General features: G+C 28.3%; 1 protein-coding gene across 3 annotated transcripts in view; it reads left to right on the top strand.

The window, feature by feature from the left end:
• The window catches only part of LOC107450737 (core alpha-(1,3)-fucosyltransferase), a 156,012-nt gene that overhangs the window by 91,306 nt on the left and 46,236 nt on the right, over positions 1 to 18,470 (top strand). For all 3 annotated transcript variants that reach the window (XM_016066611.4, XM_016066612.4, XM_016066610.4), the window contains one exon: positions 6,208 to 7,582. In XM_016066611.4, the coding sequence (XP_015922097.2) occupies positions 6,366 to 7,582 (1,217 nt within the window). In that variant the 5' untranslated portion in view covers positions 6,208 to 6,365. The remainder of the gene's footprint in view (positions 1 to 6,207; positions 7,583 to 18,470) is intronic.

An 18,470-nucleotide genomic window follows, 5' to 3' on the forward strand; every position in this document is an offset into this window, starting at 1 on the left:
TTTACGTGTAGCAAATTAAAGGTACCTAAACTCATTTATAATATTTTTAAGGAATATACAGAATGTAAAAAAAATGTTTAGAAATGTTCAAATATCTGGAGAAATATACTTCAGATCGGAAAAGCGAAACTAGATACATTCAATATGTTTTTAAGAGCTATCCAATGATACTATACTCGATCTTTCACCCCACCACCTGTTGGTGAGAGGGCTACTTTAAAATCTTAAATCTGAGCTTCTATTTTTTTAATTGCAGATTTGGGAAAAAGTAACTCGATTTGTGGCTTAAATTTTGTGTTCTCATGGGGTGTTGCACCGAGAAAATTAAAATAAGTTGCAGACTGTTTAAAGTGGTGGTTCCTCGAGATCCATAAGATTAAATAAATAAAAATGTTTCATTCTTTTTATTAAAATTTTTTTTAAAAAAAATCAATTAAATATTTTAAACGTGTTTTTATTATAGTTGCTCTTATTAGCTGATGGGCTCGAGATTCGCCATTTTAAACAGCCTGTAAACATATTTGATTTTCCTCTGTTACAGCGCTATCTGTGAAGCAAAATGTATAAACCTACACTCAAATAGAATTACTATTTTCTGGAGAATCCAAATCCTTAATTAAAAAAAAAGTGCAATAAGTTCAAAGTTGCCCCACCTGACCTCCGGAAAGTGAGGATAAAAGATCAAGTTAGTCATCATTGAATAGCTTTTAAGAATATATTGAATGTGACAATTTTAAATTTTCCGATCCGGTGTGTATTTCTCGAGTGACCGTTTCCAGATTCTTTCATTATTACATTCCAGAAAATAAATCGAAAGTGAAACATTATAATAAGCTTCAACCTAATTTGCTTATAATTGTGATAAATAGGCATTTAACATTTTTGAATTTTCTTGCTAATTGTATAAATTATAAAAATGGAAGTAAACATGTTCCCTAACTAAGAAAGTTTCTCATTTAAGGCTTTTAACTCGGTAAGTATACATTATAGTAAAAGAGGATAGTTTTATCGATGCTATATCATTTAAAATTCATAAAAAGTATGAACATTTTTCAAATTTACCAATTGAGTGGACGTCCGTGTTACCAGTCGAGTGAAAATGTACCAATAGGGAGCTGTTTGTGAGAAAAAATGTTTTGTTTATTTCTTCATTATTTAAAAAAAAAATGTATTTATTGTCCATGATGTAGTTGCTTTATAAAATTTGTAAACGTTTCATCATTAGGAAGTAATTAAGGCTATTTCTCCATGGAATTTAAGACTAGAATACTAATTTTATTTGATAATGTTTGATAATAAACACGATTGGTGTCAATGTACCACATAAAAACAACAGTGACTTTTATAAATGATACCTAAAACTTTAATGCAGCTTAATCATTTATTGCTCTAGACCAACTTTTTACTTACCAAAATGAAAATCTAAAAGGTATAAAAAGGAATCAATTAATAAATTTGATGATATTCTTTTAAAATAATAACTTAAATGATAATCCTGGATATAATAATTTTGGTATAACATTTGGTATAATGCTGTTGTTGCTCGAGGCCAACTCATGATTGTCAAAATTTACCACAATCCCACAATTTTCTCTGGTACTCATTCCTTTCGAAGGGAGTAAAAACTAATTTCACAGCATCGTTATTTAAACTGCAAAATATTGATGCAGTTTTAATAGATTCTAAACATGCAACTATAACACTTTTTACCTATATTTGTGTATTTGGTACTGATTAAAACTGCACTAATTACCATAATGCTAGTAATAATAGTGTCTATTACCGAAATAAATTAAGCACCATTGGCGTCAATAATAATATACCAATACTTTAAGATAACCCTAAACGAATAAGTAACTTTTCTTCATTAATTTTGATTGTTAGTTCATAGATTTTTTTTTATTTCACCAAGTACCCATTACCTAAGTTAATTAAATATAACTAGCGTCAATAATAGTATCATGATTTTTTATTTTTCCAAAATCAGTACCATTTCTTTTAATTTAGTACAATTCATTTTGTACTTACTTTTTAATTTATTTAGTACCGATTTGATTTTATAACCGTCGTTTAACAGACGACCAAATTTTGAGTTTATGACTACTATATGTTAAACTCCGTAGCCTTGTAATTTTGAACCCAATCCAGAAGACAAGAACATCCTGAATCAAGTATTGGAAGAAATCTGCCTTCGTGAATGACTTATTGACGTAACTGACCCGCATTTGCATTATAAGGAGAGAAAAACCACGAAAACCACCTACAGTTAGCCTGATGGCGAGGGGACTCTAACCCACGATCCATCTACCACTGAGGGTATTTTCCGTCATCATTGTGGTCGGGACAAGCTGGAATGCTGAATTCGTATCGATCAGCCATCGGAATCGAACCGGGATTCGAACCCGCTTCATCTCGTTGGAAGGCGATCAAAAATTAATTAATCATCATTGGCATCAATCATATAATGAAGATTTCTTAAATTTCTTTTTATTGAATTAGTATCATTTCCCTGGCAATTTTTTTAAAGCAAATAACTTTTTTTTAACTTCAATTATTATTTTTCATTCAACTATAAACAAAATATACACTCAGTATCAAATAAATTTTGAAATACAAACTTGCGATGTAGTCCGCGCATGCTACCATGCTTACGTTGATCATTGGGCTTATCTGATGTAACTAATAACACATAATTATTTGTTAAAAAAAACGAGCAATAAACTCATCTTTCAAATGAGAAGAGCTATAAACTAACAAAATCAATGATGTTACCTTCCTTGAAAAATGAAATAGAACTATCTATAGTTTAGTTGAAAAGAATGGTTATAATGCAAAATCAATCAAAAAATTCCATTTTTGACATATTTTTCCCAAACAATCTAATGGAAAATTTCGGACGAATTAAAGATCGAGGGTCCTTTCACCCACTGTCCAAATTTTAGAACGATGGAAGAACAAACGATTCAGGATTAAGAGAGATAGAGAGAGATAAACAGAGAAAGACAGTCACACGAAGGCTTTATTTTATTATTACAGATAGGCTGGTAACTATTGTACTGTGTGATTTAACTATTTTTAAATCATAGTTTAAATATTTCTTTTCTAATTGAGCTTTAAAGATTTTGTTTGTCATTATACAGTTAAAAAATCTTGCTAAAAGATTTCCGTAAACTACATGAAATTTAAAAAAAAATAGTTGAATGGAATTATAATTTTCAGAAATATTTAAAAAATTTATAATTAGTATAAATTGTACTGTTGGATTTATAAATCTGTAAGTGGCAAAATGTAAAGAGTAAGGCAGAAATATAAATTCCCTTCGATAGATTATGAGGCATTTTGATTAGATTAATGGGTTATTGGTGTTTTCTATGAATACTACCCCCAACCAGTTACTTCAATATTTAATAATTTAAGCTATGTTTAAAAATTCTCAAATAGAAAATGGAATTCCCCAGACACCTTCATAAAAGATTTCATACTTACATAGTTACACTACGTGCAAAGTTTTCGATCAAATAGTTAGTATTGGTGGAGTTAATAATAAAAAAAATGTCATTAAAAAAAATTCAGGGCTCTGAAGCGGAATGTCCCTTTTATGGGTGAAAATCTTATTTAGGAAATTGAATCTATCAAACTAATGTGTTGCTGAATGATTCTGCTAGAGGAAAGTATAGAATAAAATTTCTTTACTGTAAATGTATAGTTGCTTCTGAAATAGATCGATTCTTTTTATAGCCTAAAATGTATAGCTTACCCTTTTTTTTTCTCTATTTCAAGTTTGTCAATCTCGGTCTACCGTCGCAAGAGAGAAAGCAGTTTAGATATTGAAGTTTATGGTTTCCATTTTTTTTCTTCTCCTGCTCAAAGTTTTTTAACCTTTTCTTTTTTCCCTGAAAAGAAGTATTTTGAGAACTTCTAGATGAGAGGGTTCGGTTTCAATCTATGTGTTTAGGATGACCTCAAATTCTTTTGAAAACTTATTTCTACACAAGAAACTTTAAGATATTTTATATCTATATAGACATGAAGTGCGCAGTCGTCTAAACGCTTAAAACCCTCTGCTCAGAAATAAATTGCAAGAAAATAACTTTTCTTTATTACACTCTCAATGGTGGTTTCACAGTGTTTAAAATGCTTTTGACATACAGGGAAAAATTCGGGCAAAATTACCAAACTGTATATTAATGACATTTCTAATTTAAAAAAAATCTGGTTCTCATATTTTACATTTTCAAAACCTTATTTTAATGAAATCATCACATCTATACACGGAGAAGAAGATTCTAGTAAGACTGCCGTATTGAATGGTAATAAGAATTCTGATGAAACAAAAACAAACATGCAGAGCAAATAAGTAACAGAGTTTGTGACAAAATATTGTATCAGTAAGCCACACCATTGTTGTTCAAGAATAGCATTACTTAAATATAAATTACAAACATCCCTTACAAAATTTATAATTAAAACGTGCTTCATTATATATAGCTTGATACAGTTTTCCTTTTATGAAGACGCAAGTTCAAAACCCGTATTCAAATGCCGGTCTTTTCTGTAACTCAAAAGAAACAAAAATCGGTAGAAAACTAATCAACCCAAAACAATGATTTCGATTATGTAATTAGTGAACCCAACACGTAACTGGCAAGAGAAACAAGTATTTAACATTAGCAGTTTCCGGGGAATTGTTATTCACAAATATTCTTTGCTTCTTAAAAATACCCAGACATTCTTTAACGGAACGGGGGAAATACTAACCCTTTTGTTTTCGGTTTTGTTTAAGCCTTTTACAAGTTGTCTCGTGGGAGCAAAGAAGTAATTTGAAATTTTCGATTAACTCAGCGTTGTAGGGTATTGTAGTGTCATTTTATCCCTTAGTTATTTCGGAATAAAAGAACTATTCATTAGCCGGTTTTTAAAAGGCACCAGATATAATTATTTAATTAAATTGGGTAATTTTAATCACTAAATGAAACATTTTACGGAAATTTTATCATTAATATTGTGAATATATTTATATCCTTATAAGTTTGAAATATTGTGAACAAATGAGAGGCAAAAGGCAGCACAAGATTGTGAATATAATTTATAATTTTATTTAATGCGTTGCGCTTTAAATTTCTTATAAAATAAATCTCATTTTTGCCATAAGTACCTAAATTTTGTCATTTTAACGTTTTTAATTCATAATCTCTCAAGCTTTTAGCTGGCTTCAAACCTTATCCATTATATGCAAACTTAGGTATACAGATCACGCCTGTAAAGCATTTTTATAAGGTGAGCAAATAAAATAACATTAGACGATTAATTTGTATTTTTAATTCTTGCTTTTTCTGTAGTTTGCAACACGTCATATACTCCAGTCAAATTGGCTAAAATATTCTTAAACGGTTAATAGAATTAGGGTAGTTCTGATTTTTGTGTCGTGTTGTATTGGTTAGTACAAAGATGTAAAATCCAAGTTTTCAGATTCTTCCAACCACCACATGCGTCGCCATCTCGAAAAAAAAGCGAATGAATTTTCAGCCCTTTTCCAGTTATTTTCTAATTATCCCCAAATGTATTGGCGTCACAAAAAATATGTAAGTTGCAGTTTTTTACTAAATTGCCTACACTTTTAGACCATCACAAAGCTTGTAGCTGTAATATTTTGCGAGATAGAGCAGTATAATATGTATGCATTATTCTTAATGCATTTTTTTAATAATTAAAATCATTGAAAATGCTCGACAATATTGTATGTAGAATCTATATTTATATAAACATTTTTACTACAATTATTATTCTGATAAAACTTATCGTACAGTTCACCTTTTAGTTGAAATCGAACAATACCTACTAAATTTAATACATTTCATTAAACTCAACCTCAGTCAGTATAACTTTGCATTGGACTCAAATTGTCAATAATTTACTGTAATGAAAAATGGCAATTTGCTCTTTTTTTTTAGCCTCAATACTTAAGTAGATATTTAGAAAAAAATGGAAATAGAGTAAAAAAAAAAGCTTTTTTTTTAAGATGGTGACGCACGCAATGGTCTGAAGAATTGGAAAGCTTGGACTTTTAATCACTGTGGCAGTACAATATATCAAAAAATAGAAATTATTTTAATTTTTGTAACCATTCATGATAATTTGACTGGAATAATACAAATGTTGAAACCCTTTGTTTTTTAAATATTTATTATTTTGTTTTTCTATTTTCAGATGGATGTTCAAATGTTTGCTATATAGCATGTACCAAAGAATTTAAGAAATGGTAAAAAGATAAGAAAAATCAACATCAAAATGATACGAAGAATTTCTATACATGTATATATCATATGAAGATCTATTTTCATGATTTATAAATTCATCTCTAAAACATGCCTCGACTACGCATAAGACGATTATTATTAACCATTATCATCGTCATATCATCCACATTCCTTATTCTAAACTTGACTTCAAGTTCTCAGCAGGCATTATTGTTTCCTCCAAAATCAGAGCATGATTTCTTCTCAAATGTTTTCGAAACCGGTGTTAGGCGTAGACCAAAGTTTGAGAATCCTCCACCACCTTGGGTCCACCAAACATCAGACCTAATAACAACTAGAACTCAAAAGACAACAGATTATAAAAAACTTTTCTATCGGCATGTTGACGCACCCAATCACCACCAAATTGAAAGACGAGACAATATTATGGCTGGACCACTCCAATCTGTTGCTGGACAGAATCAAACTATTGTAAAACTCTGGTTTATGAAAGGTGGTGGTGTGAGACCACAGCCGATTTCAATGAATGCTAAACCTTTGCTATGGCCAGAACAGGATTCTGGCGACCGCATTGTAGAGCAGCTTATGTACGTGCCGCCAAATTATACTTCCAGTTGGAACTTTTCTGCAGCTTTGCCATTAACAGCATCATCTTCATCTATTCAGAAACCAAAGCTCAAAAAAATTTTATTATATTTTGGTAAAGGAGGATGGAATGACTTACCATTGGGAAGAAATGTATTCTTACGAGATAAATGCCCTGTTAATACTTGCGAGCTGACAACATCTTTAAAGGATGCAGAGCAAGCCGATGCACTTTTTTTCAAAGACCGCTTTTTATGGCCGTTTTACAAGCGAAAACCGCACCAAGTGTGGATTTTGTTCTTGCTCGAGTGTCCTCTTCACACACAGGCTTTTAAGAATCTCAAGAATGTCTTCAACTGGACAGCAACTTACAGGCATGATTCAGATCTCGTGGCACCTTACGAAAAGTTTGTCCCCTATAACTCCAGCATTAAATTTGTTTCTGGTCAAAAGAAGTACGCGGTCGAAGAAAATCGCAATTACGCGGCTAATAAATCGAAGACAGTTGCTTGGTTTGTTTCGAACTGCAATGCAAAGAATAAAAGATTAGAATATGCTAAAGAGCTTGGACAGCACATTGATGTAGATATCTATGGATCTTGTGGGAACAAAAAATGTCCAAGAACTCTAACCCATAAATGCTTTAGGATGCTTGACAAAGAATACAAGTTTTATTTAGCCTTTGAAAATTCTAACTGCAAAGATTACATAACTGAGAAATTCTTCGTTAATGGCCTAAGGTAAGTTTGAATTTCTTATTAAATTATTTATAGTTTAATATATATTTTTAAAGCTTTAAATAATTCAGATATCAGCCAACAAAACTATCAAATAAAAATTTAAATAATTCAAAAATGAACATCTGAACTCGCATTAATTTACTTCCAAATATTTTAAATCCAGTATCAATTTAATTAAAAAGTAGTAGACACAGTGTAAACTACAGTGTTGTATTTGTTTTAATTTTAACTATTCGCAGCATTTTATGATTTCCAACAATTTAAAGTTGAAAAAGCATCCCAAGTGGGCAAACTGAATTCACTATTATTTTCAAATTACTCTAATAACTTTTTTTTTTTATACAGCATTAATAGTACTTACTTTTAAACGGTAGTGACATATTTTAAGAAAGCAAGAATAATCCCTCTTGCGTCCAAATTTCCTGAGCATGCAGCTAGATTTTTTCTTTGTTGTTATAATTTAAATCCATACACTGAAACTTTGTACAGTTACAAAGTATTCCCTTGATAGTGTCAATATTCCTTAAGAAAAATCTTGTTCAGTTTAGTTATAATTCTACAATAACTAAAACTTAATAATAATGTTCAATTTATAACAGACTTCAAGTTTGCTAGATATTTAGGGCTGAAAAATAGTTAAGAATAAGATGAATTTTTGAATTTAATATAAAATTTAGGCAGAGATTTTGCAAAAAGTATAGATAGAAAAGTATAGAAAAGTATAGACAATATAGTATTTTAAATCTATGCCAAACAAATGTATCTAAGTTTATAACCAAAAAGTTCAGAAAGCGGGATAATTTATTCACAAAAAATTGTACGAGCTTCGTATTGTTGAATTTAAATAAAATTTGTAGGTTCCTTAATGAACTTTCAATATATTTTAACAATAACTCAAGTTATTATGAATTATTATCGTACTTACTAAATTGACCCAACGTCTTTATGTATATCTTTAACTAGTTTTTGATAGACTTTAAAGGAAATGTTACACGAGCGAAAAATACTATTTGTATCGATAATTGGAAATTTTACTACGCAATGTTACAAAGAAAGGGAAAAGTCTTAAACTTTTTTCTGGTACTATATGGTAATACATGCTTGCTCATAATAAACAATATACTAGTGCATATTTCTCGAATACAGTAGGCGTTATTTCTGAAAGCTTGAATTATAATCTTTCTAAAAAACCTAAAAACTTGCAATGTTTAAAAATTCCAAGGACTCACATTATTTTATAAATAATATTATTTTGTGTCCGGTCTATGAATATGGTTTGCAATAAAATAATCCTAAAATCAAACCACAGAGTAGTATCAAAAACGCTTCACTAGAAATACTGACTGAATGCATTTAAATATGGAAAACTAATTAAAAAATTAAAGAAAAATCAAATTGTTCCGTTGATTGACAATTGCATGTATAAGTATTGCAATATAATATTCACAAAATAAATAAAAGTATCGTTGAAGTCACGTAATCATTTATTTTCTGCAAAAACTTAGACTAGAATAGCTGTGATATAGCTATACTAAGCAATAAATGTCTTTCATGTGTGACGATATATAAACTATTGTAAGGCTGTAGTCAGTTACCGTCGGGTTTTCATTGTCCAAAAAGGAAACACACTTCATGTGTCACCAAAATTAAATCTTTTATATTTTATTTATTTTCTTCTTTATCTTTACTCTGTGGAATACCATATAAACGGAAAAAGCAGTGAACTGAGCAAAGCGGAAAGCAATTGTTACAGCGCTATTCTTTGAGTTCTTTGCATCCAAATAGTTATAATTTTTATGGTTTGCTTTAAATTTGTTTTTATCTTTTCTGTCTATTATAAAATCTTGCGTTAACCTAGTTTATTTGTAAATAAATCAAATATTATGTGAATATCAATATAATGTCGCGATTAAGTGTCTTACTTCAATTGATCTTGTTTTGATTTGTGACACTTTTTATTACTGAAAATACCCATTGCGTTGTGAGGACTTTAAAAAAAATATGCATTATTATTTTAGCGTTAGAAATTATTCTGTTAATGTAAGTCTCGAAAGTTTAAAAAATGCGAAAAAATTCGTTATATCGAAATTTTATCTCTCATTGATATTGAGTTGAATTTTTTTGTATTATTTTGAATTTAATAAAAATATTTTACTACTTAAAATATTCATTGCTCACTGCATTGTATATTCATTACTATGATTTATTTACATGTAGATGTAAATAAATCAAATATTAAGTCCTTATCAATATAATTTTGCGGTTAGGTGTGCTGCTTTAATGAGTTTTTTTTTAATTCTGGCAGTTTTTATTACTTTAAATGCTCACTACTTTATGATGATTCAGAAAACAGCAATTTTAATTTAGTGTCGTAAATTTTCAAAAATTGTGAGGAAATTCGTTAGAATGTAGAAATTTGATCTCTCTATGATTTGTAACATCGAGTTGAATTCTGTTTCTATTACATTGAGTTTTATGCAAATATAGAATAATAATCTAACCATGAGCTAATTATTGCTTTAATTTAAACATGAAAAAAATATTGATTTTATTTCCTTTATTTCAATGTTTTATAAACTTTATTCTGCCCTAATTGCTCTGTGATTTTTTTATGATTCCACATTGAGGCGAGCTTTAAATCTGAAAAAAGGTTTAATTTTTTCAATCAAATTTGTATAAGTAGAGTTAAAGCATACATCTACAAGTATTTGGATCTCACTATAATTATTTCATTATTGATCATTAGATCAATTATAATAATTGCAGAGAAATGGGTTTAAAAAAGGAATTAAATACAACTCTAAAAACCTGTTAATTATATATTATAGTAACCTAATTTATTAAGTTTTCAAATATGATTAATTTGCTTAAAATTGAAATAAATAAGCTGAAATGTAATAATAAGAATTATTTATTAATTAGACTTTTAGTTCTTTTGTGATTAAGAGATCAAGTTATGATAATCCTATTCATCGTTATAAAATAGCAAAGAAAGTTTCCTCATTACGGAATCCTTTATAATAAAGTTTCCTTACAATTAAGTAAAATTCTAAAAAAAGTACGATCATTTTAAGAGATTTTAAATTTCGATATTTGATTTAACGCTTACTAAAAGAAAAAATACCAAAAATGCTTCGTTAAAATTGCTTTTACATACAAAGTAAAATTTTGAAAATTCAGCTCGATATTACGGCATAAAACACTTTATATAAGATTAAGATTTAAAATATTTATTCAGATACATAATACTTTATTAATTGAATTACCATTTTACCTGAATAATATATTTTTTTTCAGAACACGTAAATAATACTTACTTTTTTTAAATATATTTAATGGATTTAAACTCCTTATTAAACCATCAAGAAAGCAGTTTGTTGCATTTGAAAAAAAAGACGGAAATGCAATTTATTATCAAATTAAAATGCAAATGAGTTCTGAATCAATGAGAGATTTTAAATAACAATATGGGTATTATAGTATCTTTCAATTTTATATTGTCTAGGTATTAAGCAATAAAGCCATTTCAAATAATACAGTTAAATGATAAATCCTTTTGACATGCCGTATTGTATAGAAAATTGCTAATCTCTTTAACATTAATTTGTTTTTTTTTTCTTTAGAAGATTATTACATTTTTATAATAATTTCACAGAAACATAAACATTTTACAGTTACGAAATTTGCTTTCATTCTGAAAATATATTTAAAATTGTTTCTTTCGAAAAAAAGTGAACTTAAATGTTTCTAAATTATCAACTTATGTTATTGTTATTTTTTATTAAATCATTGCATAATAAATTTAAATTTACTTTGCTATGAATTTTTGAAATAACTTCTAGTCATTTTTATAATTTATTTTAAGAAAATATTTCTTTAAGAAAATATTCTTTAAGGAAATATTTACGATATAATACATAGTCTGTACAGTGGGATAGTCTCATTTTAAATATCGGTAACTTGTCAATAGAAATTCGTTTCTGAATGTACATTTTAGAAAAATTTTATAAACTTAGAATGCTATGCCTGCCATTTTTAATGCAACAGAACTCTTCTTCAAATAAAATTCCCTTTACGCATTCGTTTACCTAAGTTAATATTTTTCATCCCGTTTTTTGACATTTCCAATAGATGCAATCATAAATCCAATTTTCGTGTCTGACGCAGAAGTTGTCACAACTTACATTGTAGGCCTTTTTCTTCACATTTTTTTTTTATTTTTATATTTGCCAGAATCTCGAAATCAATCAACGTGAATTTCCTCACAGAGCTGAAGTTTGCTCAGCAAACATTTTCGCAAAATTCAATAAAAAAAAAGCTCCGAAACGGTAAGCAACACACAAAAAAATAAATAAATAAATAAATCTGAAAAGCATTCGACAGGTACTGTATTTGGTGAACATCAACAAACGCTATCGACCCTAGCTATCGCATGTCAGCAACCAGATTGTACCTTTGAACATGATCTCCAGGATCCATTTGCTCACTTCCGGAGCGTTTCCACGGATCGCCGGAGTGTTTTTCTTAACAACGGAAAAGGAGTTTTAGAGAAGAAAGGGAGAAAAACCGGCAACCTAAATGGAACAAAACCTGGACTTATAAATAATTCATGGCGCCTAAATAAATCCAAGTCTCTTCGTCTTTTGTTTGGGAGAAACTTCTGCCTCTCTTTTTTGTCTGGATGATGTTCTGCAATGGGTCCTGGTTCCAATACAGCTGAGAATCTGTTCTTTTTCTCCATTCTTTTTTTGCTTATTTCTATTTATTTGATGGAACTTTGACTCTCCGAAGAAGGATGACTGGTGATTCATAGGCCTGTCATTTTCACTTCTGCGTGTTCTGTTTGCATGAGTATAACGTCCAGCATATATATTTTTTCTTTTGATTACAGTCTAACTGTATGGGCCTAAGTACAGAAATTAAATATTTATTTGTGTTGTGGATTAGAAGAAAAATAAATAATTTAAAAATGGTTGGATCCGTTTTTTCAAGGAATTAGTTAACTATGTATCTATATCATAACTGTAAAGTAGGGTGACGTGTGATTCTTTAAATTACTAACTAAAAAAGAAACTTTGGAAGCGCTATGTATTATTTATATAAAGTTGCTAACTAATCTGTTTCAGTCTTTTGAGTCTGCATGTTATGAAATCTCTGTTTATTATATAACTATCACGCATATGATAATTATAGACATATAACCTTTTCTACCACGTCAAAATATCCCTTAGTAATACTAACTATAACCCCTTCAGTAATTAAAACTGAATTAAACATATTTTTAAATTGTTATGTTTTCCCAACATTTTTTTCTCGTGATTATTTCCTCAATTTTGTATGTTTTAAATAAATATAGACACATTTTAAAATTCTTATTATTTATAGTTGTTTTTGCTATAAACTATCAATAACCGAAGCAAATTTATATCTATTTTGACTAAAAGCAAACTCTATTTTGACTAAAAGCAATGTCCGTAAACTGGGGAAAATTAAAGAGAAAATTCTTCTGATTGAAAATTTGCCAGTTTATCCATAATGTCTTGTACAGTTTAGTTTAAATAGTTTATCCATAACATTTATTGCTACAAGAACAACCAATGTAGATGTATGGCAAACATAAATGTGACTAAAACGGTTCTATCTTTTATTAGCATGTGTAAAAAAAGTTAAAGGAGTAAATAGAAGAAAAAAATATCAAACTATTGTGTTATCTTTCTGAAAGTACTCATTATAATGCTTTAAAGAAGACAAAAAATAAAGGGAACTTAATAAGTTCCCTTTATTTTGAGATAAATAGTGTGTGCATTGTGTCACAAATATTACAGCTGTCCCTTCCGGTTATTTTCCTTAATTACTTAATCGGAATTTCAGTTTATTATAGATTTTTCTATGTGTAGTAATTAATTTGTTGACTCTGAAAGCAGTATTAGCTGCAATACAATTTATTACATCGTTTTGTAATTTTCAGTTTTTGTATGATGTTTTATATAGTTCAGTTTGACACTTAAAATAGTTAAGTTTATCCATAACTTTATATACTCTTCACAGTTTATCCATAAAAATTACTACATTTAATTTTTATCTGCGTAATTTTGTAGAAATATATTTATTCATTCTTTCATTATATAACAATATATTGGTAAAATGTATAAACATTATTTAGACTTTGATTTTATTTATTAATTTTTAAATAATCAATGTTTCAATTTTTCACTTTTTTATCTCATTTATGCTCCACTAGAAGTACATTTAGAAAGAAAATTATTGTTTATCGTAACTTTTAATTGTGTAATGATCCTTTTTTCAAAAATTTTACCCGTTCAAGATATAGTTTAAACAATGCAGAATGGTTTTAGGCAACAATTTTTTCAGTCAAAATTGCTGTAATAAAGTTGAGACTGAAGATTTTAAAGTACTCCTTAATAGTCCGCTATGATTCTTAAATGATAAAAAAAATCCCTCTTTTAGTGAACTTACTCTAGAAGAAATATAGCATTCGGAATAAATTTTGTAAAGCGATAACTATAAACCTCGTTTCATCGAGACCTAACAATCTAAGCGTCCAGTTCCAATTCATATTGGCCTTTCTTATTTCCTGGGCGAAATGGGAATCACAAAATTTCTTCTTCTTTTGCAGGGTAATAAATGAAATGCACGCAATGTACCCAAGGCCATTCCAAAGAAGAAAACTTTTGAGATTTACGAGTTTCGTACCTCCGAAATGAAAAATGTAAAGAATATTCTGGGTGGGCGGAATGAAATGAAAAAAAAAGGTTCGCTTTTTCCTTTAAGAAAGCGTCCGGCCGCAATAAAAATTCACAATCAAACCGCTCCTCAGCCGATTTGTGGATGCTGATGGTTGTAAAATTACAAACAGAAGAATCTCTGGGCATCATTTGAATAATGACAAGACTTGCGTCTTTATTTCATCGTCTGAATGGAAGATTATTACCTGGAAGAAGGACACAGAAAAAAGAAAGGTTCCCGTTTTATTTTAGATTGCATTGTCCCCACTTTTACTGCCAAGAAAGTCTTGAACAATTCCGGAGAGTTCATAACATTTTATGTTAATCGATTAGAGACACCTGTTTTATCTGATGGGATTGTACGGGTTCATGAAGGTGGAATTTAGTACACCTCATAAGAATATATTTGATTCCGTTTTTTCCGCATTTAAATGTATTTTTCAATGAGCTAGGTTATTATCTATAGTTGTCCTTTTGATAATGATTTTACATAATAGTTTCTTTAATTAAATTTATTTATAAATATCGCTTTAAACCTAAACTGTCCTCTTTAAAAGTTATAATGATTTATTTGTAATTTTTGCAATATTCTTAATTTTTATTTCAGTATATCTTAAAATTCGACTGAAAGGAAATACTTTTAAACACTCATAGTAGCTGCTTGCAGTGGTTTACATTATTCAATTATATTAATTTATTATTTATTTCTATTCAATTATGTTGTTGTTGGTAAGGGAGAGTGGGGTCAATTGTAAAATTTTTTACTTAACTATTTTTAACTAACAAAAAATCCAATATATTATTAGTATTAATTGACAGACGAGTAAAGTAGACTATCCTCTACTAGAAAAAAAATAAATACCTGATTTTAAATATTATTATATTAGTTATTAACAATTTTTGACAGTCGTGCAGTTGTTACAATTGTCCCTACTTACGGGGTCAATTGTAACAGTTCATAAATTCAACTAAAACATAGTTAATTATACATATTATCATAGTTGTGATATATTTTTTATTGATCAAAATAGTAGTGATATTTTAGGAGTAAAAATAATAATAAGCAGAAACCTAAAAGGTTAAACTTTTAACTTTAAGGGGTTAAAAATTTTAATTTATGCTGTGAAAGGTGACAAATAAAATAATGCACATGCAACATAATATAAATGATATAGGAAACTATTGGTGGTTCTTAAAGAGTTAAGTAATGGTTTGTAAACATAAGATTATTTATTTTCAGCTGTTACAATCGTCCCTTTACTTATTGTTACAATTGTCCCCAAGACGCCATTTCAGCTTCATTTGTTAAAAACAATGCTAGTTAATTAGCAAAACTAATCTTTTTTTTTATTGAAATGTTAATTAAAGTGTCCACTTACATATTCGGTTACTAATTTTTATTTGTTTAAACAAAATTACTTTGTTACAATATAATATTCTAATACCAAAAAAAGTACTTGTGTGGCGTGAAAATATCTTTTGTGATGTAACTCTTTCAAAAGTACATAAAAATGGTTGCCATCAGGGGTGTACATGTGGATTTATTAAATACACCTTGTGCGCCACCTAGGAACCAAATCTAGAACCCGACACTCGAAATTTTTGCTCTGTTACAATCGTACCCTGTTACAATTGACCCCACTCTCCCCTACTATTTAAATAATCTTGATGAATATTTTCTCTTACGTAGAAATCGAATTGATTTTTATTTGTTTGTCTCTTTTGGATACAACTATAAATAATATTTTGTGTCCAATCACGGAACACACTTTTTTTTAATAGTAGCTATTATGATTTAAATTAAAAAAATTTGACTGACAGAATGAAACATTTATGATATTAAAGTATTGTGGCAATCCATCAAACATTTTATGTAAATTATGCTCTTAAAAATAAAAGGACACTAAAACATATATTTTTATAAAGTAGTAAGTATGGTAGTTTTATGCCTCAGACGTTTTCAATTAAGATAATAAATTAACATTGTTTATCACAATCAGATTTTACGTTACATTATTTACTTTCATTTTATTAACTTTTTAAACGACTGAGAGTAACAGGAAAACATCTATCTTCAGCTAAGTGTACTGAATATTTCAATGACCAAAACATTCCTCATTTATTTATCAGTACGTTGCCGCCGCACTTTTATTTTGAAGACCGTGTTCAGAAACATATTTTGTTTTCAATTTTTTATGACTTACATTTGAAGCTGAGAGTCAGCCGTACGTGCAAAATTGAATATTATTGCATTTGTCACAGTTTTTCCATTAATAATGCAGACATCTGTAACCACCATTTACTCATCACGACATTTTTTTCTCTCCCTAGAGCAAATGACGCAATGATACATCCCTTTTTCGCTGTATTACTGAATAATTAGCAAATAAATACATATCTTACTAATGATATTCTTTTTTTATTAATTAAAATGAACAGGTCGTCATTTGCCGGCTATATATAACCATCTTTTGTTTCAAAGTGTTAAAAGAAACAGTTTAAATTCCATTATAGGATTATTCATTCTAAATTATTCAAATTTTATTAAAAGGTTAAGTTTTAAGTAACCAGAACTAAAGTCTTTTGTCTTGCCGTTGATTTTATTCTTTTAAATAGTTTTGGAGAAATTTAGTTTTTATTAATATTTTTATAAAAATGCAATTTTTAAAAAAGCTTGTTTTTTATCGAAAGTAAATAAGGTTAATTTAAAAGTTGTTAATAAATTGTTAAATCCTTAATAAATTCTTTAAATACTTAATAAATTGCTTAAACAATTACGGAATTTTTAAATTTAAATACAAATAGCTTTCAGATTTAAATATTGTTAAGGTCTCCTAATTAAAATAAAAATATGAAATAAAAATGTATTTTATTATTATTTAATGTTTTGTTTTGCCTCGTAAGACAATGCTTACTTAACGTATGCAATCATTGTTTTAAACGTATTGTTTTGTCAGTGCTGATTAGTTTCAAGGGTTTGTTTTACAATGTAATGGAAAAAGTAATGTACGTAAAAACAGAGAATTATTATACCCTTTGATGCAGAATTTTTATTCAACCTACGCTTCATACTTTTTTTTCATTATTTTGTAATATTTTATGCTTAAATAAATGAAAAATATTATATTAAGTAAATATAAATTAAGGTTACAAAATGCAGCATGAGACACCACTCTCTTTTTCTGAGTTAAAGGCAAAGTCTTTCAAAAAAAATTTTTTAATGTGCACTTAACTGCAGCTATTAAAATAAAAAATAAAAAGTTATTCATCATTGAAATTTCTATAATTTATAAAATCAATTATTGATAATTTTTTTGAATATGAAAGAAAAAGAAATTTGAAATTACTTTTTGTCGATATTAAATTTTAGTACAAATATAATTCCGATAATCTAACAGCTTGCTTTTAGTAATTATTACGATATTTAATAATTAAAAAATTACCAATTTAAATTTTTTTTTGTAACTGGATTGCCAAAAATTTTTTTTAAAGGGACAACCGGTGCCCCATCTGCATCAAAGGGTTAATGATTTTAATTTAGTAGCAGTCTTTTTTTAATTATTTCTCTGGTCAAAATAAGTTAGAAATTTAGACATTTATATTCACGTGAAAGTTAGTTATTTACATAAAACATTGCTATTTATATATTTAAATTATGTAATTAAACACAGTTATCATTTAGCTTCTTTTTTTTCTTTTTAATTTCGTTAAAATACACATGCATTTAAATTAATTACTTTTTTAAAGCTTACTTGCTTAAGAGAAAATTTAATAGAATAAAGACAAAGCATTTAAGTACTTAATTTTGCTTAGGTGATAGATTTACATTTATATCAATGTTTTCATTTTATTACTATTTTATTAAATAAAAATTTTGTGATCAGAACTTCTGAATATATAGCAGCATATTTAAAGGGTTACTACCTTTTAATTTTCAATTTTATCTCTTAAAAGAAACTGAGATTTTGAAAAAGAGCTGTACTTATTTTCTCTGTTGCTTACCCAACAGTTTTTCAGGGACTAATTTTTTTTTCCTTTTTATTCATTTCTTCTAAACTTTAACCTTTCTAAAATGGGCGGAAATGAAAACTGAAAACAGCTGATACAGGGATATTTTGAAATAAGAAAATACTTTACGCCAC

Source organism: Parasteatoda tepidariorum, chromosome 10 (genome assembly GCF_982258835.1).
Source record: "Parasteatoda tepidariorum strain Cologne lab strain chromosome 10, Ptep-v5.0, whole genome shotgun sequence".
Lineage (NCBI taxonomy): Eukaryota > Metazoa > Arthropoda > Arachnida > Araneae > Theridiidae > Parasteatoda > Parasteatoda tepidariorum.